This window comes from Tasmannia lanceolata, unplaced genomic scaffold, assembly GCF_043159265.1.
Source record: "Tasmannia lanceolata isolate RefF3 unplaced genomic scaffold, GAP_Taslan_0.1 ptg000012l, whole genome shotgun sequence".
In the NCBI taxonomy this organism is placed as follows: domain Eukaryota; kingdom Viridiplantae; phylum Streptophyta; class Magnoliopsida; order Canellales; family Winteraceae; genus Tasmannia; species Tasmannia lanceolata.
The window spans coordinates 5129420-5157284 of NW_027518689.1; the positions used below are offsets into that span (position 1 = coordinate 5129420).

At 37.0% G+C, this 27865-nt stretch overlaps 1 protein-coding gene across 1 annotated transcript in view; it reads right to left on the bottom strand.

Annotated features, from left to right (window-relative positions):
* The window catches only part of LOC143887588 (putative disease resistance protein At4g27220), a 29529-nt gene extending 2542 nt beyond the window's left edge, over nt 1-26987 (bottom strand). The window contains exon 1 of the mRNA XM_077391673.1: nt 23473-26987. Within this exon, the coding sequence (XP_077247788.1) occupies nt 23494-26925 (3432 nt within the window). The 5' untranslated portion in view covers nt 26926-26987 and the 3' untranslated portion in view covers nt 23473-23493. The remainder of the gene's footprint in view (nt 1-23472) is intronic.
* Between the last annotated feature and the right edge of the window lie 878 nt (nt 26988-27865).

Genomic DNA, 27865 nt, shown 5'->3' on the forward strand with positions numbered 1-27865 from the left:
GAAAATAAAGAAGTGAACATTTGTCCTTTGAAAAGGCAAACGAGTTAGACTCTCGACAAAGGATTGTTTAGCTAGGCTAGCTTTAAATCACCCAATGCAATTTCTTTTTCTTCTCTTCATTAATAAGGTTGCTATTAGCCATAGAACAGAAAAGAGAAAGGTGGAATAGTGGTCATCATGGTTTAAAATTTCGGCCGAAACGTTTCGTTTCAGCCGAAATATTTCAGTTTCGGCACAAACCTAAACGAAATTCACATGAAATCGTTTCTTTACAATATTTCGCCGAAATTTTAACGAAATTTCACCGAAATTCCGAAATTTAGCCGAAATTTCAGTTTTTTGGATTTTTTTTACAAAATTTCCACCGAAATTTTTAAAAAGTACACCGAAACGTTATAATTTCCTCCGAAAATTATGAAATTTTAGACTTTTCGGTCGAAATTAAAAGAATAAACGAAATCATAATCATATTTTTACATGATTTCGGCCGAAATTTCGGCCTAAAACCGAAACATTTCGGTTTTGGTGGTGGCCAAAACCGACACCGAAACCGAAATTTAAAACCTTGGTGGTCATTAAATCAGACAACACAACCTTAAGCAAACACTGGCTAAGAATTGTAAGAGCTATTATAAACAACACCTCATGACTATGATGTCTATATATATTTAGGGCAAAAGGAAAGGAAAAAGAAGATTATATAGGTATTTCCTCCATCTCTCTTCATAATTTATTTTTTAATACTTGCTCAAAGTTTATCATTTAAAAAAAAACTGAGTTGCACTAAACCTGGTCTGCATCTTGATCAAAAGTCAATTTGAGTGTGCAGGTATGCAATCGTTATTTGAGTTTTTCAACTTAGTTACTAAATAATAAGTTAATAACTACGTTATTAAATTATAACTACATTAACTTTACATTCAGTTAGAACTTCAACAGTCATAGTCTTCCCCAATTTTACTTCTTCAAACAGATTCAATCGTGGTTCGAGTTTTTCAACTTAGTTATGAAATAATAACTACGTTACTAAATAATTACTACATTAACTTTACAGTCACTGTAAGAACTTCAATAATCATAGTCTTCCCCAATTTTACTTCTTCAACAATACTACGAAGTTCAACAGAAGTTTCTGATTGCTTGAGTACAACTAGTCAATTTGATGTTGCCTTAAGATATCAGGCCTAGTACTGCATTGTCCACCTAATCTTCGAGAAAAAACCCTAAAATGAACAAAGATTACCAGATCCCGAAAGCAAAACAAATCGAAGCAAAATATTCTCCAAAAAAGAAGCAACAATACTATTAAAAAAAAGAAGCAACAATTTGTTGTTGGATAAATGTTCTTTTTGTATACACTTTACAAGTGTATATAAGCCACAGATCCTACCAACATCTCTTCCCATTAAAAATGAATAAAAACCTTGCAATCAAGAGTGTGAAACGTATATAAAAAAAAGCATTCTTATCTTCCATTTGGTGGTAGATATACACAGACACAAAAGAAAAGGGCTCTCTATCATCTCTCTGTTACAGACTTGTCTGTTACAAATTCTTTTTTAATTTTCCCATTTCTTGATTTTGGAAGCCTTTTCAAGTTCTCTTTTGGGAAAATTGTTCGGTATCAATCGTGTTCGCAAGGTCCAAGCCGGTGCGTGCACACCGTCAAAGACAAGTATAATGGTGTTGTATCCTGGAGATAGGTCGCAAGAGAACCCGATTGCATACCGTTCGTGGTGGGGGGGGGCGATAATCTATCTTAAGGGTAGCGTTAATCCGTAACGTGCCTCCACCACTCATCTCTATTTGAAATTTCACTTCATTTTCATTATTTTTTAGTTTCGTTCTTGCTAACGGGTTGGGTCTGTGGCTTATATACACTTGTAAAGTGCATATAAAAGGATTCTTATCTTCCATTTGGTGGTAGATATACACAGACACAAAAGAAAAGGGCTCTCTATCATCTCTCTGTTACAGACTTGTCTATTACAAATTCTTTTTTAATTTTCCCATTTCTTGATTTTGGAAGCCTTCTCAAGTTCTTTTCTTTTGGGCAAATTGTTAGGCATCAATCGTGTTCGCAAGGTCCGAGCTGGTGCGTGCACACCGTCAAAGACAAGTATAATGGTGTTGTATCCTGGAGATAGGTCGCAAGAGAACCCGATTGCATACCGTTCGTGGTGGGGGCGATAATCTATCTTAAAGGTAGCGTTAATCCGTAACGTGCCTCTACCACTCATCTATATTTGAAATTTCACTTCACTTTCATTATTTTTTAGTTTGGTTTTTGCTAACGGGTTTGAGGTTTACATTCAAGATCATCAAAGGTAATTTCAGTTTCAATTTCCAGATCATATATTGAGTAGATTGTTGAACTAATCATCTTGACCCCAAACATTTATCCAACAAGTTAAACAGAGGAATATCTGCTAACAGATTCCTAAGCCACTCCGCTTCTTCTCCTGCTTTATCTAAAGCACTAAATTCAGATTCCATGGTGGAACGTGCTCTACAGGTCTTCTTAGTAGATTTCCAAGCGACAGCAACGCCACCCAAAGTGAAAATATATCCACTTGTGGATTTTGTTTCTTCAGAATCTGAAATCCAGTTTGCATCGTTGTATCCTTTTAATACAGCAGGATAACTACCATAGTGGAGTCTAAACTCCACTGTGCCTTTCAGATATCTTAAAATACTGATAACTGCATCCCAGTGTCCTTGACTAGAGTTACTAGAGTATCTACTTAGCCTACCAACTGCGTAAGCTATATCTGGTCTAGAGCGGTTCATTAGATACATTAAACTGCTTATAATTCTAGAGTATTCTAATTGGGATATACTTTTTCCTTTATTTTTCTTAAGTTTTGAACTAGGATCATATGCTACACTCAAGGGAGTACAATCAAATTTGTTAAATTTTCTAAGGATCTTTTCAACATAATGAGATTATGTCAAAACAATCCCTACTGAATTTCTAATTATCTTAATCCCTAAAATTACATCTGTTAATCCAAGATCTTTCATGTCAAAGTTCTTTGCCAAAAAATTCTTGACCCTGGCTATGAATCTCAATCTCGCTTACTGGCTTCTTCCCCGTCTATCCTGTCTTCCTCTCTATTAACAGCGCATGATTCAAGGCATGCTTTTTGATCCTCCTCTCTTTCAGATCCAGTTGCTTATTCTCTTACAGATCCTTCGCTCCGGACTACACTCAGTTCTTGAATCTCCTTCCCTTTCAGCTCCAGTTGCTTGTGTGCTAGGTCGGGTAGACTCGTACCAATGATTAACATATCATCGACATACAGGCAGATCAAAACTTCAGGATTACCTTCAAATCTACTGTATACACATTTATCAGAATCATTTATGGTGAAACCATTTGATAACACTACTCTATCAAATTTCTCATGCCATTGTTTTGGCGCTTGTTTTAAACCATAAAAGGATTTTATAAGTTTACACTTTATGTTCTTGACCAAAGACTGCAAATCCCTCAGGTTGTTCCATGTAAATTTCTTCTTTTAATTCTCCGTTTAGGAAAGCAGTTTTAACATCCATATGATGGATTTCTAAGTTATAGATAGCCGCTATAGCTATCAACATCCTTATTGTAGTAATCCTAGTTACAGGAGAATAGGTGCCAAAAAAGTCTATCCATTCTTTCTGTTTAAAACCTTTGGCTACTAATCTAGCCTTAAATTTTTTTATGGATCCATCGGTCCTAAGTTTCTTTTTAAAAATCCATTTACAACCTATTGGTTTACACCCTGGAGGTAAATCAGTTAACTCCCATGTGTTATTTGACATAATGGATTATATTTCACTGTTTATAGTTTCTTTTCAAAAGTTTACATCCAAAGAAGACATAGCTTCTTTAAAAGTAGATGGATCATCCTCTACCAAGAAGGTATAAAAGTCAGAGCCAAAGTCAGTAGCTTTATTTGCACTTAGACTTCTTCTAGGTTCTACATCTAGGTTAGCTTCTTCTCTATGTCGTTTTCTTCCTTTAGGTTCTTGGTTTTTCATTTGAGGAAAACCATGACTACTTGATACAACTTCTGTTTGAGGTATTAGAGATTGACTCACACTTATTTGTTTAAGAGGAAATACATCCTCAAAAAATTCTGCATCTCTAGACTCTAATATAGTGTTTACATCTATAGAATTATGTTCAGATTTTACCACTAGAAATCTATAAGCTGCACTGTTTTGTGCATACCCTATGAACACACAATCCACTGTTTTAGATCCTAACTTTGTTTTCTTAGGGGGAGGTAAGCTCACTTTAGCTAAACACACCCCACACTTTAAGGTATTTAAGACTTGGTTTTCTACCTTTTCATAACTCGAATAGAGTTCCATTTTCATTCTTATAGGGTATTTTGTTTAATAAATGACAAGCAGACAATAATGCTTCCTCCCATATGTTGAGTGGTAGCCCTAAACTAGTTAGCATGGCATTTACCATGTCAATTAGAGTTCTATTTTTTCTTTCTACAATTCCATTTTGTTGTGGAGAATAAGGTGCCGTCACCTCATGAATAATTCCATATTTTCTACAATATTCATAAAATTCAGTTGAGGTGTATTCACCACCTCGATCTGATCTAAGTATTTTAATTCTTTTTTCTAACAGATTTTCTACTTCAATTTTATTAGTTACAAATTTTTCTAAGGCTTCATCTTTAGATTTAAGAAGATATACCATTGCATATTTAGATTTATCATCTATAAAGGTTATAGTATTTATTTTCTCCTCTAGTAATAGTGTTCTTTAGGTCTCAAACATCACTATGTACTAGTCCTAGAATTTCTAAATTTCTTTCTATTGATTTAAATGGTTTAATGTATCAATGAATGAAATCAATAAAGTTTTTGAGTTTTCTGCTTATTTTGTTGAATCTTATGATGTGTGGCATGGTAGATTAGGACATGTAAATTCTTAATCTATCAAAAGGATGAAGAACTTATATATGATTCCAAATGTTTCCATTGAACAAAAACCAAAGTGTCAAATATGTGTTCAATCAAAATTTAGCAAAAAATCATTTAAATCAATAGAAAGAAATTTAGAAATCCTAGGACTAATACATAGTGATGTTTGAGACCTAAAGAACACTATTACTAGAGGAGGAAATAAATACTTTATAACCTTTATAGATGATAAATCTAAATATGCAATGGTATACTTCTTAAATCTAAAGATGAAGCCTTAGAAAAATTTGTAACTTATAAAACTGAAGTAGAAAATCTGTTAGAAAAAAAGATTAAAATACTTAGATCAGATCGAGGTGGTGAATACACCTCAAATGAATTTTCTGAATATTGTAGAAAATATGAAATTATTCATGAGGTGACGACACCTTATTCTCCACAACAAAATGGAATTGCAGAAAGAAAAAATAGGACTCTAATTGACATGGTAAATGCCATGCTAACTAGTTCAGGGCTACCACTCAACATGTGGGGGGAAGCACTATTGTCTACTTGTTATATATTAAACAAAATACCTTATAAGAATGAAAATGGAACTCCATTCGAGTTATGGAAAGGTAGAAAACCAAGTCTTAAATACCTTAAAGTGTGGGAGTGTTTAGCTAAAGTGAGCTTACCTACCCCTAAGAAAACAAAGTTAAGATCTAAAACAGTGGATTGTGTGTTCATAGGATATGCACAAAACAATGTAGATTTTTTATTTCTAGTGATAAAATCTGAACATAATTCTATAGATGTAAGCACTATATTAGAGTCTAGAGATGCATAACTTTTTGAGGATGTATTTCCTCTTAAATAAATAAGTGTGAGTTAATCTCTAATACCTCCAACAGAAGTTGCATCATGTAGTCATGGTATTCCTCAAATGAAAAACCAGGAACCTAAAGGAAGAAAACGAGATAGAGAAGAAGATAACCTAGATGTAGAACCTAGAAGAAGTCTAAGAGCAAATAAAGCTACTGACTTTGGCTCTGACTTTTATACCTTCTTGGTAGAGGATGACCCATCTACTTTTAAAGAATTTATGTCTTCTTTGAATGTAAACTTTTGGAAAGAAGCTATAAACAGTTAAATAGAATCCATTATGTTAAATAACATATGGGAGTTAACTTATTTACCTCCAGGGTGTAAACCAATAGGTTGTAAATGAATTTTTAAAAAGAAACTTAGAGCCGATGGATCCATAGAAAAATTTAGGGCTAGATTAGTAGCCAAAGGTTTTAAACAGAAGAAGGGATAGACTTTTCTGACACCTATTCTCCTGTAACTAGGATTACTACAATAAGGATGTTGATAGCTATAACGGCTATCTATGACTTAGAAATCCATCAAATGGATGTTAAAACCGCTTTCCTAAACGGAGAATTAGAAGAAGAAATTTACATGGAACAACCTAAGGGATTTGCAGTCCCTGGTCAAGAACATAAAGTGTGTAAACTTATAAAATCCCTTTATGGTTTAAAACAAGCGCCAAAACAATGGCATGAGAAATTTGATAAAGTAGTGTTATCAAATGGTTTTACCATAAGTGATTCTGATAAATGTATATACAGTAGATTTGAAGGTAATTCTAGACTTTCGATCTGCATGTATGTTAGTCATCGGTACGAGTTTGGATGTTATAAATGACACCAAGAATCTTTTGTCAAAGAACTTTGACAAGAAAGATCTTGGATTGGCAGATGTAATCTTAGGGATTAAGATAATTAGAAATTCCGAAGGGATTGTTTTGACACAATCTCATTATGTTGAAAAGATCCTTAAATTTAACAAATTTGATAGTGCTCCCTTGAGTCTACCATATGATCCTAGTTCAAAACTTAAGAAAAATAAAGGAAAAAGTATATCCCAATTAGAATACTCTAGAATTATAAGCAGTTTAATGTATCTAATGAACTGCTCTAGACCAGATATAGCTTACGTAGTTGGTAGGCTAAGTAGATACACTAATAACCCTAATCAAGAACACTGGGATGCAGTTATCAGAATTTTAAGATATCTGAAAGCCACAATGGAGTTTGGACTCCACTATGGTAGTTATCCGGCTGTATTAGAAGGATATAGCGATGCAAACTGGATTTCAGATTTTGAAGAAACAAAATCCACAAGTGGATATATTTTCACTTTGGGTGGTGGTGCTATTGCTTGGAAATCTACCAAGCAAACCTGTAAAGCATGTTCCACCACGAAATCTGAATTTATTGCTTTAGATAAAGCAGGACAAGAAGCGGAGTGGCTTAGGAATCCGTTAGCAGATATTCCTCTATGGTGCAAGCCAATTCCAGCTATTTCTATTCATTGTGAAACTACAATAGCAAGGGCTAAGAGCAGAACATATAATAGTAAATCCAGACACATACGTCTGAGGCACAATAATGTGAGGCAATTACTTTCAGAAGGGGCAGTTACAATTGACTTTATAAAGTCAGAGAGAAACTTAGCAGATCCACTGACCAAAGGACTAGCCAAAAAGCTAGTGGCTAAAACATCAAGAGGGATGGGGCTAAAGCCTATCAAATAGAATCACCAATAACGGCAACCCAACCTATATGACTGGAGATCCCAAGAACTAGGTTCAATGGGAAAAACAAGTTATTCGAGTGATCGGTAAAAGCACTATACTTAATTTTTAAGAGAATGAAAGACTTCTCTTGGCCTATCTCTAAGATGTAAATAGTGCTAATTGTAACAATATGGAAGAAGAGCTTTGCTCTGAATGGGTCTATAGCTGTCTATAAGCGGGGTGCATAGTTACAGGTACCCTTGATGGACTCACCTATATGAGTGTGGAAGTGGGGCCGCTTCCTATGAGAATTAAGGCTTGTTCTCTAGAGCGCTCATGAAACAGGATCAGCGCATGGCCGAAATGTGCTACCCTGATAGAACACGGTTACATTGCCGATATCGTGTGTGTAATATATGAAGGTCTATTACTCAAGGTTCTTAGTTCAAGACGTAGTTCACTTGAAACTTTATAGACTCAAATATATAAATACTTAGTGTAGGTTCAAGTCCACAAGACACCTTCACCCATTGCATGATATTTCAAATTTGCCCATATTTGATTTGAATTTTGATTCATGTGGGGGATTGTTGGATATTTTTAATCATTTAATGCCTTAAAAGCTTTTTGACTTTTGAATCAAATTTCAAATACCAAACAGTTTTCCTTGTTATTCATTTTGCTATACGTTTCATCATTACAATATATTTTTTAACAGCTGAGACTTTAATGTATTTAATAATTTTTTATTCATTGCTTTATTTTATATACGTTTCACACTCTTGATTGCAAGGTTTTAATCATTTTTAATGGGAAGAGACGTTGGTAGGGTCTGTGGCTTATATACACTTGTAAAGTGTATACAAAAAAAACATTTATCCAACATTTGCCAGAGCCTAATGCTAGTAAAATAAGCTACAAATCCACCCACATGTCACAACTCGCAAGGAAAGCTGATCAGCAGAGAAGCGTCAAAGCATCATTACAAGAGAAACCCATCACAAAGGTTCCATAATTAAAACCCTAAAACAAAAAAGACCAGAAATCAACCAGTCCTAAGAGTGATTTTCTATGAGACTTGACAGGAAAAAACAGTAGAAAATAGAAGGACGGGACGAGCAGAGGGTCAGGAACAGAGTTCATAGGTTTTGTACCTTCTCTCTTCGGTTTGGATCTGGAGAGAGAGAGAGAGAGAGAGAGAGAGAGATGGTCGATGGAGCTTACCTGCGATCTGCAATGAGAGCGCAGAGGTTTTGGAAAAGGGTCAAATGTTACAAACCCAAATCAATTCGCTTGTGATTGATCTTCTTAGAGGGAAGATCAGCCTCTTGACTCGCTTCAAGGGAAGGGTCAGTCCACCTTTGTGCTCAAAACACAATTTTCTGGGGTAAAATTTTTCATTCGACGTAAAATTTGTTTTATGTTCATTTTTACATCATAAAACAAAATTTACGTCCATTTTTAAACCGAAAGGAACAGAGCCTAATTTGAAAAAGATTAGTTACATATTATTTATAGAAAATCAACTTACCAATTCCTCTAAAACTCCTACCTAAGCCAATCTAGAGTTCTAGACAACCCTTATCCCTAAGACTCTTATCCTAACCACAATTAGTGAGAAAATACCACCAAATATAAAGTAATTTATTCTACGTGAGTGGGACCCATCTAAGCACGTAACATCAAAGGTCGATGGACAATGGAGGAGGGCAGACTTGATGGAGTCAATTGAAGACGAAGGGGGTGCCCGGCAATTTTGATTTATAAAGAATATGTTTTGAAACAGATTCTCAAATCTTACTGCCTCTTTGTAATTTATTGATTTGAAAATAATAAGGATTTGATCCAAATCCTAGCCCTTAAGCGAGGAGTCAAACACGGATTTGGATTTCGAACTCCAAATCCTAATTTAAGGGTATCTAATTGGGCCCAAATGTTATTGAGCGTTGATTTTACATCTATTTAACCTGTTGAGTCCAACAACCATTGCATGTGGAATTTTATTGAGAATTGATTTTACATCTACTTCACCTATTGAGTCTGACCATTGCATGTTAGGGTCTAGATAAATCAGCTAAATGATGTGTGTCTATTTCACACATTACATGAGCCAAAACACAAAAATTGAAGGGGATTCAATTTAAGGAAGCATCCATGAACAAACACTCAAGCATAATTACTAAGCTTCATTAGGAAACTTGGGGGCTTTGACCCTCTGAAGAAGATAATTGTTATATGAAGAGGTTGAGAATTTGGTACATGGTCATCCATAGCAAAGCTTAGTAGATAAATGGTTTTGAAGAGTTAATTAGCAGAATGTAGTCAGTCACAGTAAAACTACTGTTTCACATGCTTCATTTTCTTTTTGAAGTGAATTCAGTGACCTTAATGGCGCTAGCAATCAGATCCAAAAGCCTTTCCAGGTTACATTTCAAGAACAAAGGCAATGCAAGAGGTTGAATAGCCATTAGTATAAAGCCAATCATTCAGTTCAGGAATTGCCAGCAATCTATCAAAAGATAAATTACAACTTCAAGTTCCAACTAGAATATCAGGTAGGTCAAAGCGATGTAAGAAAACAAAAAACATTATTTTAATGTTTTTGTAGATATTTAATATTTCTAGAATTGAATAAAACAGTAATTTACTTCCAGTGGTCATGACTAAATTGTTGAATTAATGTGCCCTTTGCAGGACAGATTTTATTCATGTTCAATAAGGTTTAACATAAACAGAAACAACATCCAAGGAATTTACTTTAGAAACATGCATCAAATATTATCTAGATTCTCCTTTCTGATACTGCTAAAAAGCATCATTAACTGATAATATGGGAAATCATACCGACACTGCATTGGTTTGATAACTACTCATGTTTGTTAAAGAGGCTCTCTCTCATGCAACAGAGAGGGTATTAACATTAATGCTATATGGAGAAACAGTTTTTAAATTTTGTCATTGCAAAGATCGTTTACATGAATCATATAGAAAGATCATTTACACATTCAGGAATAAACTGGTCAGTTCTTTATGCCCAATTTGGAGGGGCTTTTCTTTTTCAAGTAATTAAAAGTTTTTAGGAACTTCCCGACCGGAGTAGTGATAATCACTCTATTGTCTAAAGTCTAAACTATTTCTGCGTGAACTAATAAAGTTGAGATGACATAGCCCCCATGTGAAACACATGGCATCACATGTTTCTGATTTGGGAAGTGACATATTCGCCGCTTTTTTACTTGGGACAGTTGCCTCTATTGTATTTATGACTACTCTTTTACACTAGGGATGGCAATCCCAAGTAAAAAAAAGGAGCGAATCTATCATTTCCCTTCTGATTTTAGTCGATAGCTTCTTACAGACTTAACATGAAATTTTCTGTTTTTCTCCATCTTTGCTTTGGTAATCAGCCAGCTACTTACCTTCCTATCCATGAATGACAGCATTGTCATTTTCCAATAGATGTTCTAGACTCAGTATTAGCTGATGTTGCTAATTCTTCTTTGAGGTGCTAAGGTTTAATATTATGGTAAGCTAGTTTAGGTATTGGTACACCACTACACCTAAGATTTTGATATAGAACAATCTCCCATTTCCCATACTTAGGGTATCATCCTTTCTCATTCAGCTAAAAAAATATTGCATTAGTAGGGTGCAAGTTGGTAGGGCCATTCAATTTCAAATGGTGTAAATGGAACTGACCTACTCTGGGTCATGTTTAGATCAAAATCGGTTCTATCAGAACGGTAGACTTGATTGTTTATGTGCATTTACTTCTTGGGCCAAGCTAATTCCTTGACTTTAGTTTCATGGTAGTTTGAAAATAAACCCAACCAAGACCAAAAAGTAAATGGTGTTTTTTGTACTAAACAATATCATATGGTAGCTTCAAACTAAACCCAATCCAGACCAGAAAGGATATGTTGTTCTTTATCCTAAACAATATCATAAGCATTTCCTATACATAAACATCATGAAAACCAAACATACCCAAATGTAAACTAGTGCATGTATCAAGATTTTACGTCAAACACAAGATTTTTCTTTAGAAATACAATTTTTTTGCAAAGAGGAACACAAATTTCTTGTTAGTTTACACTTATTTGACCATAATTTCTTGTAATGAATGGAAGGACTACTGCAAGACAGCCCTGAGAGGTAATGGATGTAATTTTGGCAAGATGAGTAACATGTGGTAAATGTTGATATCGATAAAATTCAAATACAGCTTCGGGGACAGATATCCTCAATTTGGTGAACTATTTCATTTTCAACCATTTGATACTTGTTAGGAAGTTCCAGTTAGAGCTACTAATTACTATCGATACATTTTTTAATAATGATAGATATTATTGAAAAAACAGAAGCCATTACAAGGGGGTAGAGATTGCCCCACATACAAAAACTTCTAACTAGAGTTACTATAATTGGCACACATATATGAGTGGTTACTAGATATACTTTTTGAATAAAGATAGATATTATTCATCATTGAAAAAACAGAACTCATTACAAGTTGTAGATACTGCCGCACATACATAAACTTCTAATTAGAGTTACTATAATTGGCACACACATGAGCGATTACCACAACTGATTGACATCATCAAACTCAACTTTGATGGTAGTTCTAAAGGAAATCTTGGACCTGCTGGTATTAGGGGTACTTTAGTAATCAATTGGGTGAAGTTATCAAATGCTTTTTTGCACCCTGCGGTATGACAGATGCAAATGAAGTGAAAGCTAAAGCTCTCTTAACAGGGTGCAGATCTTCAAGGACTGTTTTACTGGTGCTTGCATGATAGAAGTTGATTCTAGTAATGTTATTTCTTTGGTTAAGGGATTATCTGAAGACCCACACACCATGCTTCCATCTTCTTTGAAATTGTTGATCTTTGCATTGTGATCAAGCTGCTTCTAAATCATCGATTATGAGCGGCTAATGAAGAAGTGAACAAATTGACTAAGGGAGGCATCAGTATGACACTAAAAATTAGGGATCATTACCCGAGTGACTAATCTTAAATTATTCTGTATATCATTTCTTTCTCTTTTGGTTCTGTTTAGTAGGGACATATCATTCTCAATTTTTTCCTTTCTATTATGAATGTAAATTACCATTTCAGGAGGTACAATCTTCCCCTGGTCCTTGGTGGACCCCTGATGTAGTGTAAATATGCGGGAGACCATCGTAGCAAGGAGTGGCCAAGTGTGGAAGCCCAGGCCCGATCAATATGGAAATAATTGAAGATTAGGGTGACCGAAAGATAGCCACTGGTTCAGAAATTCTACTCTAGGAAGATGGACTGCTGGTTGAAGGAGTTCTCTCCCAATCAAACTTTGAATCTATCTGATGCAGATTGCAGGCCAATAAGCGGCGTATTTGCTCATTAGGATTTCTAGGCATTTATTTCCATGTTATTTAGTTTCTAGGATTTTATTTTCATGTTTTAGTTTTAGGGTTTTTATTTTTCATGGAATTGTATTTCAATTGCCTGTATATAGGCCTCATGTATTAGGGATTTTAAGTTTTGATGAATAAAGATTGATTGTGATTCTGCCCTCTAATTTCCTCTCTTCTTCTCCCTAAGATTTCTTCTTCCTCCTCCTCTTTCTCCTCTATTCTTCTCTCCTCTTATTCTACTCTTTTCTCCTCTTTCCTCTATTTCTCTTTCCCGGTCCTACATCAAATTTGGTATCAGAACCAAAGATCCAAGCATCTACGGAAAGAGACATCAGAGCAAAAGATTTGAGTTACAGGTTTCAAGGTCATCTTCAACCTCCAACGCCGCAGCACCCATTCCCTGTAAGAACACCACCTCTCCCCGCCATCTTCTCCATCGCCACCACCATACTACCCTAAACCAGTCCCTATACCCAGCAAATTTCAACTTTACCGCCAGCAGATTTGCCCACCCCTTCTTTCACTTTCATATCCTAAGCCCTTCACCACCAACCACCTTCATCTCTTTCCGCATCCTCACCTTCAGTCCCAAAACCAATCCCCAATGCCCATTCAAATCAATCTTAACAGCCCCTAATTTTTGCCCTTCCTTCCATCCTAAACCCTCACTCGATTTTGTCCCTTAAGCGCAACCTAGACACCCCGCTGCCCGCCATCTTCACCGTGCATCTCGCTGATTTTGGGGAGCTGATTTGGATACCGGACATCTCGGACACAGTTTTGTAGTTCTCGGATTGTATACCTAAGCTTGTTGTTGCCGTGTTCAACCCTGAAAGAAAAGGACTGGGCTACGTGGCTATCCATCAAAAGGCAAAAGAGATAAAGTCGGAAAAGGCAAGCTTGTCTTGTGTTTTTTTTTCCTTTGGTCTTGCCGTGTTCCACAAGAAAAAGCCAGCTTTAGAAGGGTGTTAAAGAGGAGCTCGTGGAGGTGGCTAAAGAGAGTGACAGAGCCATTCAATAAAAGCTTGCCACTTGTCCTCAATGCTCCGTTCGGTTGCTCGGGGTTGCTCAGAAAGTAGTGGAATATGAAGTCAATAGAAGTCAAACGGGAGGAGACAAGCATTTTGATTTGATAAGAATGACCTCGGAAAATAGTGAAGCAGTGTTTGGTTGCACGGCATATCCTCGGAAAATAGGAGAATAAGTAGGGTTGTCATTACCAATATAGGGATAGAGGAAAGAGAGAGGGAAGAGAGAGAAAGAGAGCATCATTCCCTTGAAAATTCAACCAAAATTCTTTAGTTTTTGGAAGGATTTGATTTTAGAGGGGACAAGGAATCCACATCATCACACAAGTAATTATTACATGGGAGACATCGAAGGGAGTCCAATGCTATTTTGGCAATCAAACATGGAATGGCATGCCAAATCCAAACCAAATTCCAACGGCTGCTGAGCTTTTGTGCAACCAAACGAAGCACAAGGGAAACTTACTCTGCAAGTCAAGTAAGTTAGAAAAGAAATAAGAGAAAGTTACTTTTTATAAGAGATAAAAAAATAATAATAGAAAAGTTACTTTACAGTTTACAGTAACTTTAGAAAGAAAGAATTAAGAAATGGGGCAATAGAAGATGGTTACTGTTCTTAACTTGTGTCACTTGGTGACCTCAAATTCCAGGTAATTAAAAGGTAACAAAAGTAAAGGAATAAGAGTTACTTTATTATGTTGGCTACTTTTATGGAAAGTTACACTTATACGATAACTTACAACTTGAGTTGAAAAAGAGGTAACACCCCCATCTTTTACGCCTAGGCACCCCCCCCCCCCTCCAACAGAAAAATCAGAAAAGAAGGAAAACAACTTTCTTTTCTCTCTCATCTCCCCATCCCATTTTCTCTCTCTTCATTTGAGTTATTTCTGGCTGGAAATTGATCTCGCCGTCAACAGTCTAGGGGTGGTTATTCGGTTATAACCGAACCGAAATAACCGAAATTTGATAACCGAAATAATTTCGGTTATCAAATTTCGGTAACCGAAACTGAACCGAAATTTTTAAAAACCGAACCGATAAAAAATTCGGTTATTTCGGTTATTTCGGTTAACCGAATAGTGTGAGAAAAAGAGGGAAAAAAACAAAATCTTGGTTTCGATCGGAGGGCTAGGATCATCCAATCGAAATGATTTTTTGAGCACACCCTAATTATGTTGTGATCAATCAAATGGACGGTTTTGATCATCCTACGGAGTGCCCATATAGCACTTTTTTTTTTTAAATAATGGTTTTTATCATTATTTCAGTTATTTCGGTTAATCGAATTTTTTTTTGAGATAACCGAAACCGAATAACCGAATTTCCAAAAAAAAAAACCGAAACCGAACCGAACCGACAGAACCAATTCGGTTCGGTTCGGTTATTCGGTTATAACTGAATAATGAACACCCCTAGTCAACACTCAAGTTGTTCGGAACAACTTGAGAAGTATATTGAGCCCGCGGCCCTCCACTCTCAGTAGCTATAAGCAAGCGCAGCTACTACTTCGAGCAACTTTGGTCGTCCGTCCATTTGGTCCAACCGCTTATCCGAGCAATCCAGGAGTCCGATTTGAGATTCACAAAAGGCATTGTGTTTCTTTTGACGTGACAGACATATTAAACGGTTGATTTCATTTGTCGATACCGATCCCAATGGCTCCACTAGTTGCTCCATATTTTAATGGATAAGAGGATCGATATTTATCTGCACCACAGGTTCCATATTTCTATGGTTATGATGACTACTACAATCCCTATGGAGATTTCGAGGATGCGTTTTAGAATGGATCAAGGCACTTGATGCATAACATAAGCACTATGGTTATGATCATCAAATAACCATTTGTCGAGTGAAGGTGACAGTATACAGTGACGCCAGGTCGAAATGGAGATTCTTCATGCTAGAGCGCAGTAACTTGGGCAAGCCACCATTCCGTCTATGGGAAGAAGTTCATTATGAGTTGAGGAGAATTTACGCATATCAGTATCAGCAGAGGTTAAAACGTGCGCTAGCGGCATATAAACAAAGATTGATGCGTGAAGAAGCTGCTCGACGAGAAGAAGCCACTCGACCTAAACAAGAAGCCGAAATTGAAGCAGCGAACAAATGTCTAAAGTGTCGCATCAGTGAGGATTTGCAGAGCCACTTAGCTACTTCTTCTCCCCTACCACCTGTTGATGATATTATTAGTTCTCAATAAGGGGAGAAGGAATTTGCTACCACTACTGGGGAGCCGCATGATAAACCAACTGATATTGTGGATGAGACCATTATAGTTGTTGAGCCATTGCTTATGTTCGTTACAGAGTCCATAATGGCAAATATAAAATCAGAGATTGAAGATATAGAGTCAGAGAGTCCAGTGCCTGATGATGCATTGCCAGATCAGAGAGAGCATGAGCAGTCCACTGAGGATGCCGATTCCATATCATTACACGAGCACAGTGACAGTATTGATTCTACAGTAGATGCTTCGATCGAGATGATTGTGCAGGTTGAGACCAAAGATTTTAGTACACATGACGATCATCGGGAGGATTATTAGTCTGACGTCACTGAGCCATATAAGATGCTCATCGATGAGTTTATTGGTGTTGATCTTTTGGAGGATGGTCATGGATTGATATTGCCCATTGTTGTCAAGCCAATCCCGCCGATCTAGGATGAGTACGTTGCTATCTTCCTAGCCAATTTACTTCTCCGGAGTGGTTTGTGTTCTTACGATTCCACATGGGCGATTTCTCCCCTCTCGTTCCTTTTGCATTTCAGACTATTCTCACGGTTGTCATGCTTATTAGACATCAGGAGTGCCTCCGACAGATTCCAACTCCTACTACTCGAGTTGACAGATTCCGACTCCTACTACTCGAATTGATCGTCTACATATTTGATCCAGGTGGGCTAGAACTTGAGGGAGAGTTCTTTTCAAGCGGGAGAGAATGATGCAGATTGCAGGCCTAATAAGAGGCATATTTGCCCATTAGGATTTCTAGGCATTTATTTCCATATTATTTAGTTTCTAGGATTTTATTTTCATATTTTAGTTTTAGGGATTTTATTTTTCATTTAGTTCCTATGTCTTTCATAGCCTGTCCCAAGCCAGGATAAAGGAGGAGGGTAGGCGTCAGGTTGGCAGCCGGCCGTAAACATTGCCACTCTTCTATGAAATGAATCCTATAAGGATTCATTATCTGACCCCAACTAGTTTGGGACAAAGGCTTAGTTGAGTTGAGTTGACTTTTAGGGCTTTTATTTTCCATGGAATTTTATTTCAATTGCCTATATATAGGCCTCATGTATTAGGGATTTTAAGTTTTGATGAATAAAGATTGATTGTGATTCTCCCCTCTAATTTCCTCTCTTCCTCTCCCTTAGATTTCTTCTTCTTCCTCCTCTTTCTCATCTATTTTTCTCTTCTCTTGTCCTCCTTTTCTCTTATTCTCCTCTTTCCTCTACCTCTCTTTCCCAGTCTTACATCACTATCCCAAATGAAAGGTCCTTTAATTCCACTTAAGAGTTTATCCTAAATAGCACGGGAAGGTTCTTTGGCCAAATAGCTAACCAAGCTACTCTTGAGGGCAGGTTACAAGGGCTGGTTTGGTTGTCAGCTAGCTAGTAACAAATTCACCCGGAAAGTCAAATTTGAAGGCGATTCAAATTCTTTACCAAAATGTATGGAATTCTTTGAATTCACTTGTAATCAGTTCAATGAACATCAGGACTACCAGATGTGATGAAGATTTCTGAATGAAAATAGATTTCACCAACAACAACCAGTACTAAATACTTAAAGCCAGTTGTGTAGAAGTTTTTTTAAACCTCTTCAATCGTACGTTCAGTTGTGAGTTAAAAATCCAAGTGACTGTAGCTGAATGGAATAGATGGATCAGATCCAACAGTGACAGGTTTCCGTATATAGTAAATCCAATTTACGACTTCCAGTCTTTTGAGAATACTCAAAACAATGGCATTCAGTTCAGATGAAGATAGACAAACAACATTACCTCAGAAACCAGATTTATATGGAATCAAACCACATAAACAAAAATGTGCTAAGGTCTATCTCTCATTGGAAATAAATCTCGCCTGATCTAAGGTATTTCAGATCCAAAACAGATCTACAACGATTAGGATCCAGATCAGCAGTGAACTGGTCTAGACAGAAAGTAGTCTTGTATCTCTGGAATTCACTGAGGAGTAATTCAAAGAGGGTATGTCTCAATCCAATTGATAATGGAAAAATCCATCATGCACCCAGATATGAAAATGGACGAGTTATTCCAGATATGAATTGAATCGTCCAATTGTATAGGACAAATTCCAGAATGCAGGTCTGAACTGATTTTCTTTCCTTGTTTGAATTCTGAAATTGATTTCTACCCAAACACAGCATGATTCAATGGTGTTTAAGCCACAGGGATTTGAGAAATTTACCAGATGCTAACAGATGAGAACTTGCAGCAGAAAGTTCTTGAAGATTCACACAAAATCACGGCCATGATATAGTTCCTGGAATTCCAAACAGATTGTTTTTTTTTTTTGATAGGTAAGCTGGGGTTTGGAGGGGACCCCTACCAGTTTATTAAAATGCGAAAAGTATTACAATCAGCAAACACGACGTTAACCCTATCATAAGAATAGGGATACAAACCGAGAGCAAAGACAAGACCTATCCTTACCAGCAATATCTAAGGAAAAGTGAAAACACAAAAGATCTCAAGAACCACTTTATCCCCTAATGTTCCAGGACGTCTCTCATCCTCTTGCTCAACTTCCTGGTTCTGTGGCCCTTCCTGAAATTCTGGTGGCTTTTTCTCAGTGTTCTGTCCCCGCTATTAGGGGGACTCCAAACGCAATTCACCAAAAGAAAAGCCAGTTCCATGGTAGCAGCACACAATTCAATGAAAGGTGAGTTCTCTGCCTTGTCTCCTTGAATATCTTGAGAGAAACTTTGATGAAACCAAGGCATAGATCACACGAAAATCAACATACAGCACCAGTGCAATTCACAAACAGTCAGTGACACATCTACTCAAATTTCTGAAATTCTTGCAATAATTCTATGCATAAACCAATCAAAGGGATGCCTGGCCATGGTTGCACAATCAGAATCTTTGATTTACAAAGAAATATGATGAAGGATTGGGAGAAAAAGCTGAGAAGCTGGCCTAAAAATCTCCACAATTCCAGGATATAATGGTAGCAGGGATTCTTCTTCTTGTAAGAGAGAATTCCCTCCAAAACAAGCTAGATCTCTGATCTAGATCAAATTCCAATTCAAAATTTCAAATCCAATCACAAAAATGAGAGGAAAATGGCCTTTTATAGGCTGCCCATACATGTAGAATGACTAATCTACCCTTAGGTTAATGACTAAAAAGGACATAAGAAAAACTAAAATGGCTAAACTACCCCTACTTGCTTAACACTAATGAAACAAAGTAAGTTATATGCTAATGAAGCAATTAAGGCTGATGTAGAAATTGCTCGAAGCTTAAAAGTTCAAACTCAATTTCGACGGTTTTAGCTTACGCAACCTAGGTGATGCAATTCTAGCTTTAATATATCACTTCGATGAAAACCAAGTGTTCATAGGTTGATTTATCAAAATTTGCACCATACATTCTCATATAAGAATAAACAAGTAGTAATCGAAAGATGGCTAGGTTTTCACAAATATTCAAACTTTTTAAATTCTCCTGCCAATAGAAATCAAATCAGCCAAATCATTCAAAAAAGAAAAAGAAAAAAGAAATCAAATCAGCCAAGAGAGTTCCATACAATAGACTATAAATCAGGGAAATCATCTCACCAGACAATAATAATCAGATGTTTAATCGGGTCAAACAACAAATTAGATATGTAAAATAAACTCCCTAACTATGGTTATAAAAAATCTAGAAAGGGGTAATGGAATAAGGGTAGAAATATATTTAAGGTATAGGGTTAAGGGGGAATTAGGGTAGTCTCAAAGGAGAAATATTTATAAGCTATAATGAAAATAAAAATGTAGGAAGCATCCGCACCTAGGTAGTGTACAGAGCCTTGACCTTGGTCTTCTAGATGTATATAGCCTCAAGAAAGAGACACATGTAAAAGATATAAGAAGAGAGGCTTATAAGAACCAACACAAGGAGAGATGAAGGAAAGAAGGATAAAAATTAAAAAGATCAAGATCTTGAAAAGAAAGGAAGATCAAGATTCAGAGAAGGTTAAAAAAGGCATGCCTGTTCTACCTATGCGAGCCAGAAAAAAACAAGAATGAAGCACGGAAACACGAACATAAAGAGTTGAAAAAAGTTCTGTTCATTAAAAGAGGTTATGGATCTTTCAAAGAAAAAAGATTCAGAGAAGATTAAGATCAAGAAGAAAAGAGGGAATGAAGATCAAGGGGGAAGAAAAGACAAGGCGAAAATGGGAACGGTTGATCAACCCAACCAGGAAGGGTAAAAGAAAGAAAAGAAAGAAAGATTTATAAACCCAACCGGGAAGGGTGAAAAGAGGAAAAGAATGAATGGTTTATAAACTAAACCGGAACGGGTAAAAGGGGGGAAAGAGGGAACGAACTATAAACCCAAGTGGAATGATGAAAGGCGGAGAATGTGGGATGTGAGAAGGGAAGAAGGGAATGAATAGAGGATGTATGAATGAAGACGAGGGAGGTGGAATAACAAGGTTTTAAATTTCAGTTTCGGTTGGCATGGAAAAGGAAGCATTTTGGTTTCGGTTGAAAATTCTGGTGGAAATCTTGTAAAATCACGGAAACGTGTGGAAACATATTCAAATGATGAAATTTTAAGATGAAACTTTGGGAAATTCTAGAATAAAGACAAATGCATACTTAGAAACCATAACATAAGAAAGAAAGCCCGTCCATAATGGCTTAATCACATCAAACATTTAGTGACATACGTTGTCGCACATATCTAGAACAATAAAGTCAATAGAGAAGTATAAAGTATGAAGTATAATAAAGTACAATGACCCGTCATCCCTCTAAGGACCCCCACTCTATGTCAATACCACATAGAGTTAGTAGGGGGTATCAGTACCATGCCGATATGATATCCCATGCTTAAGATACTTCATTGTGTAGTCCATTGATGTTGCCTACCAAATATCATTACCTAAATTAATAAAATAAAATAAGGGAAGTGATATACCAGCCCCTTTTGATTACTTGGGACACCCAGCAGCAGTGTATCAATGACTGCAGAGGGGCTGATGTACTTCACGTCAGAAGGATTCAATGGGGCTGATTGCCACGTACACTGCTGCTAGGTGTCCCAAGTACTCAAAAGGGGCGGATATATCACTTCCCTAAAGTAAATTGCAAATTAAAATGGCTTACGAAAAAACCATTAAAAAAATGGCTTACGAAAAGAAAAAAAAAACATTTTCCCTTTCTGTGCATGGCCAGTGATTCATCATTTAAATGATGCTTAGATTTTCAAATTTGAAATTCCCGAGACTCTTCACAATGAAATGAAATGTGGAACAACTTCGATTCAACTAGGATGAACTCACAAGGCATGTTGACATAGATAAAAATTGTTAGATATTTGTCTACCTTTGCAATTTGTATTGGCACCACTATGTGTACCATTTACATCGGAATGACAACTTTTCTATAAATGCAACAAATCAAAGGTTAAAAAACATGGCCTCGGAGCATGTTCTTTTATTTATTTATTTACAATAGATTAGGACACGATTTTTTTGTTTTGAGAAAAACAGCTTTATACGCTGTAAATCGAAACATGTTTCCATTTTTTTGTTGTTTCGACCATTTTGTTCGAATTTCGGACAAATTCGGATCGAAATTACAACCGAAATAATGAAGTGGGACGAATCCATTGAGATTTCATTTCAATGAGGATGGAAACAGAAACAATTAGGTTGTTTCATGTCCGTTTTGTTGGAAATTTAAAACCATGTGGAATAGTAGAAGCGGGGAGGAGAGAACAGAAGGGAAGAAAAAGACAGAGGGGATGGTGTACCGTGACTCAGAGGGACTCCTCATATTTTTTCCAAGATTTCCAAGACCTAAGGTTAGAGACTATTTTTGTTTTACTTATCCTATTCATTTCTAGACTTCATGAAAGATGACTCTCATGAAGGTTGAAAGGAAGCAATATGCTATAATGATGACAATGGAAGAAAGGACGAACTGCAACGCAGCCATGACCAAAGCAAAATGGATGAATAATTCGGCCATCAATGCAAAGGAAAGCCAATCAACATTAGTTCTATGTGGAGAAAAAATATTAAATTTTGGTAATGTTTCATGTAGGAATAAACTCATAGAATTTTTATGCTCACTTTGGTGAGGTTTTCTTTTTCAAGCGGTTTGTAGCTGTTAGGAAGTTCCCAGCCAGGGTAACCATAATTAATCTCAAATATAGCAGTGAAACTAACAATTTTGGAAGCACTTTGGCTTTTATCTTACTAGAAATGACACTCGATGTTGTTTTCCATTCCAAAGCTAAAAAGAAATTTGGTGTTTCATCTTGAAGTGAATTTCTATTTTTGAAGCACTACCTTAAGTGTTTGATGTTATTTTTACGAGAAGCTTGACAGTTAAAGCAGTTTATGTTTGGTGGATCTTGATGGTTTGTGTGGTTGATGCATATTACGATATTGTTTAGTGGAAAATACATCATATCCTTTTTGTTCAGGATTGGTGTTAAGTTTTTTTCATTTTATTAGTAATATAATCCATCGTTATCTTTATTAAAAAAACAATGGAATGTGCTTAGTTTTCAAGTTACCTTGTAGCCAAGCATTTTCCACTTTAAGAATGTGAGAAGCTATAGACGAAAACTAAAAGGCGGCGATGAACACAGGTTTTGGGTGGGAAGCTTTATTCATCACAACTTTGGATCTTTGAATGTCTCCCATCAGGTCAAATAGAAAAATATGCATAGGAGAAGCATAATCTGGCTTTAAATAAGGGATTGAAAGAAAACTTACCCAAGTTAGGATAAAAAACATGTTGGAGGCATGACATGAATGCGCGATGCCCACTCATGTCATAAATGTGCATGCCCTATTGCAAAGTACAATCGGATCCAAATGTAAACTGCTCCAACTGTCAAGCTTCTTAGAAACGTGAAAACAAACATGTAAAATTGTGGTACTTCAGTGAAACACCACATTTATTATGATTTACTTGAAACTTGCTACAGTAAAAAATGTTGGAAGTCTTGCGATTGCCAATGACTAATTTTCATAGAGAATGAATTGTGTAATACTCTGTTACTTGTGTTAGCACAATGCATAAAAACAACCAAAACCATGAAAATATACAAGAAGAATAATAAACATGCTAGAATTGTGGAGTTATTGTTTGTGCTAACATGTAAAAGGACTGCGCATCCCAGTCATACTGTCATAGTAACTTGGAACAAAACATGGATGATGTATCTTAACCACAGGAAAAAGAAAAAAAGGAAATGCATAAGCGAATGGAAAGGAAATGCAGAAGGCAAATAACCCAGCTTTTCTGAAATAGATGTTAGAAAGGAAAGGAAACTTACTTCATACTAATGATAATATAGTCAATGAGGCCTAAAAAGAGGCAGGAGGTGTGATATGACGCTTTCGTTCTCCCACTCCAACCCTTCAAACCATGTTTTCTGTCCACAAATCATTTCTAGTTTAGGTGCATTTTGGGGCCCTACAGGAAGCCTCTTCAACTTCTGGCAACGGAGTACATTAATATATAGCAAGGAAGGGAAATCAAGATATACATGGGACCCTCCTCCTCTTCTACTGTGGTGATAGCAGAGACTCGTAAGCTTTGGGAGGGCAGTTAGACTTATACTCATTAATTGAGGAAGCAAGCTCTCTTTATCTACCATCCCCAATTCTTCATCTTCCTCTGCACTTATTATCTCCTCTATTCCATCACACCCAGCTATTTCGAGATCTTCTAGGTGTTGGAGGGCTCGTGCTATGTTCCATGAGAGGAGATTCTTAAACTTGTGGCAAGAATGAATGGTTAGAGTTCGTAGGTTTTGGAAGGTTAAAGGTGGCAACAAAGATTTGGAGGAGAAATTATGTCTCATATTTGCCGCCATCACCTCGTCATCTGAGATTATTTTCTCTATTTTTGAGCAGCGACGAATATCAAGTGTCTCCAATTGTTGGAGATTTTGTGCAAGAAAAGGGGAGAAGAGGCATCGCAAACTCTCAGATCCATACAGAGACAACTTCTTTAGGTTCTGGAGAGTTCCAGTTGGTGGTATGTCCCCCTTCCATAAACTCGTCAATTTGGGCAGATTTTCTAATTCAATTTCTTCCAATGTAGAGATAGGTGGTGTAGGAATAGCATGGCCCTTTTCTCTTATGCCCTCTTCATAGTGAAATACCTCCTCCAACTCTTCACAATCTTCTACGTAGAGTTTCTCCAAGCTTTGCAATCCTTGAAGGAGATCATATGCCATGATATTTTTTAATTTCCTACACTGGCCAATGTTCAACTTTAGCAGGCTCCCAAAGAATCTAATAGGAAGCGGGCCATGACAGATTTTCTTTAATTTCTCCAAGCCAATGAGGTCCAATTGTTGCAGTCTTCCAAATGCTTTCAGTGTAACCCAATGAGATTCTTCCATCGTATTGATGAAAAGTTCCACTTTGTCGCAACGATAGAGATTGAGGCGCCTCAAGCTGTTGAAACCACCACCTTCATCATTTTCATCATCTAGAAGGTTTAGAATATTGGTGACACCCTCACAAACCTTCATCAAGTCAATTTCCTCGCTTCTTTCTAATAACAACTTAACCCACTTAGATACAGGGTATGACACTAACATAATAGATGTACACTTATCATAGTCAGTAAACGAGTAGTTTTCCTCCCACACACAGATGTGAAATTTCTTTAGTTTCTCCCAAGGGCCAGGGACTTCTAGAAACAAACAATTGACGTCTCTAACATGAATGTGTAGAGCAGTTAAGCAAGCCAAAGACGCCACTTCATCAAAGCTAGCTTTACTTCCATCTCCGCTGCTACCTCTTACCTCCCACATATTAAAGCTATATCCCATGTACAGTTCTTCTAATTTAGACAACCTCGATATGACATTTGGTGCTACCATTGTAAGAGCATCACTCCTTGTCAAGTCCAAAACCTTCAGATTGGACAATTGCCCTATTTCTATGGGCAATTCTGTAATCCTAGTTTCTCTTAGGCTAAGTACTTCAAGTTTCTCCAACCCTCCAAGCTGGGATATATTATTTAACCGCTTGCATTCATCTAAGCATAATGTCCTGAGGTTTGATAAGTATGCTAGTGATGGAGGCAATGATGAAATTTTGGTATTACTTATATCCAAGACAACAAGGGCTTTCATTCCTTCTATGAGATTATGTGGGATTTCTTTCAAACCATTGCTTCCTTGTAGTAATAAGGTTAAGAGATGTGGGAGAATCGGTGGCTCAGGAAGCATACTAATTGAAGTTCCCATAAGTGAAAGCCTCTTACATTCGTCCAAGTTCTCAGGCCACTGTTTCAATTGTACACCAGCTTTAACTAGAAAACCATGCTCTTTTCTTGATGCGATGGATATGGCCACATCTCTAACAACATCATGCATTTTTATACGACCGTCTTCGTCACCTTCTAGCAAGCAAGAATCCACAAGTTTGTCAACCAATGTATGTATTCTATCTCGTGCTTCCCCAAAATTGTTGACATCCTTGAAAACCCTCTCCCCCATCATGTAGCTCATCAATATTCCTACTTCAATGTTATGATCTTCTGGAAATACAGAACAAAATAAGAAGCACAACTTTGCTTCATCACTTTCTATGTTGTTGTAACTCAGTTCAAGGTGAGAGTACACCTCTTTACCCACACCATGTATGTTTTGTGGAGAAGAAGCCTTTAATTCTCGTAGTGCGTTAGCCCAAACCGATGAGCCCTTGCCTTTTAGTGCCCTTGCAACTGTGATAATTGCTAACGGTAAACCCTGGCATTCTTTAGCCACTTCCCTTGCCAAACTTTGCAATTCATCAGTGTCAACAACATCACCTGCTTTCACTCTGAACAGATTCCATGAATCTTTTTCGGATAAAACTCGGACTTCGATGATTTTCTGGCTATCCATCATGCGACATACATCTATTCTCCGGGTTGTTATTATGATTTGATAGCCCTTTTGGCTGCCTCCAGAGGGGATTCCTACCTGAGTTAAGTCCAATCTATCCCAAAGATCGTCCAAGATTATGAGCATCTTCTTCTCTTCCTTCAATCTATCCAACAGCCTACCCGCTCTTAGATCTACACTCTCTTCTCTAAGTTCCATGCCTAATTTTTCAGCAAGTTCACCTTGGATCCTTTTCAAGTCTTGGTTTTGAGACACTGTCACCTTTACAATCGTATCATAGAGCTTTTCTTTCTTAGCCTGCTTTCCCACTTTTTCCACAAGAGTCGTCTTACCAACACCTCCCATCCCGTATACCCCAATTATGTTGATTCTCTCATGTTTTAATGCCTCAATGACCTGATCCATAGCTGATTTTGTGGATTCCAAAGCCTCAAATTCTTCTGTGGGCAAGGACGAAAAGCTTGGACAACGGCGGGGAGTTGATACATGAGTGAAATTCCCTCTTGTTAGTAGGCCATCAACATCAACCATCTTCTTCTTTGCTTCTTTACCTAGTGAATAACGCGAGATTAAATCAGGACACCATCCCTTGAAACATCTCTTGTTCTCCAAAACTCCAATATCCAATCTCTTCACGACTGCTTCAATCTCATCTACTTCTTGTAACCATAATTGCACTTCACCAGTGATTTCTTCTCCCCTCCTACGCGCAGCCTCCACTAATCTTTCCACAACATCTCTCCTCAACTCTAAATTTTCAACTTGGTGTTTAAGATTTTCAACACTCCTTTTATGGTGAACAAGATAATCAACACGGCGCTTAAGAGGAGCAAATGAAATCTTCACTATTTGTATGATGAGTGTAGGCAAAGCATCCATGATTGCAGAGAGGAAACTAAATAGCAAGTAGATGAGGAGGTACCTTCAAGGAAGAGAAGAAATGTGTGTACCTGCTTTGTCTTTCTTCTTCTTGCAAGAAATAGGTTTTCTGAGTGTTGCAAAAGCAATATGATCACAGCTTCAGAGACAATTCAAAGCAAAGAAACAAGGAACAGTTGGAGATACTAGGTAAAAGGAAGACTTTTAATTTTTTGAAATAAAATAAACAAGACTATCTTGGAAGCTGGTCAATGATGACCCTCCCTGGATTCACCGCGGCTAAAGTCGCAAAAATAAGCGCTTGATAGGGTTGCAACTCGGGTCGGGCAAGGTACCCTACCCAAGAAACTATCTCAGGTAGGGTCGGGTTTATTTTTGAAAAACCCACGATTCATAAACCCAGCCCTACCCAAGATAGTTTCTCGAGCCGGTCAGGTTTTTCCATACTTTCGCCTTAAGAATCATCATTAGTTTCTCCCAAATTAGGGATTTGCTAGGGACAATAGAAGAAGGCATTTCGTGGAAGGGCTGATGCAGCATCCACACAGGCTCTGATTTTCTCTTATTCATTTAATTCATCTGAGGTGGCTACTCTAACATGCAACAGCCCCTCTGTGAAATACCTTTTCCCACTTTCCCCAGCAAGCAAATCCCCACCCAAATTATGTTACACAGAAATATCAGCCCCTCCACCCAAAAAATTATATTTATTATCATATAAGATCATGCAAAGATCAGGTATTTTCTCTCAATTTGGAGAAGATAATCAGCCAATAAAACACATACATGTGCTGAAAGAGATCCAAAAGGTGAAAAAAAGTGGAAGAAGAGAACCGGCTGGAACAAAACTTTGCTACGCCCAAACAGATTCTGCCATGTGGCGCACTCTTTAAACATAAGAAAAGGCTAACTTTTATAGGAACAATTGTATCCCTTTCTA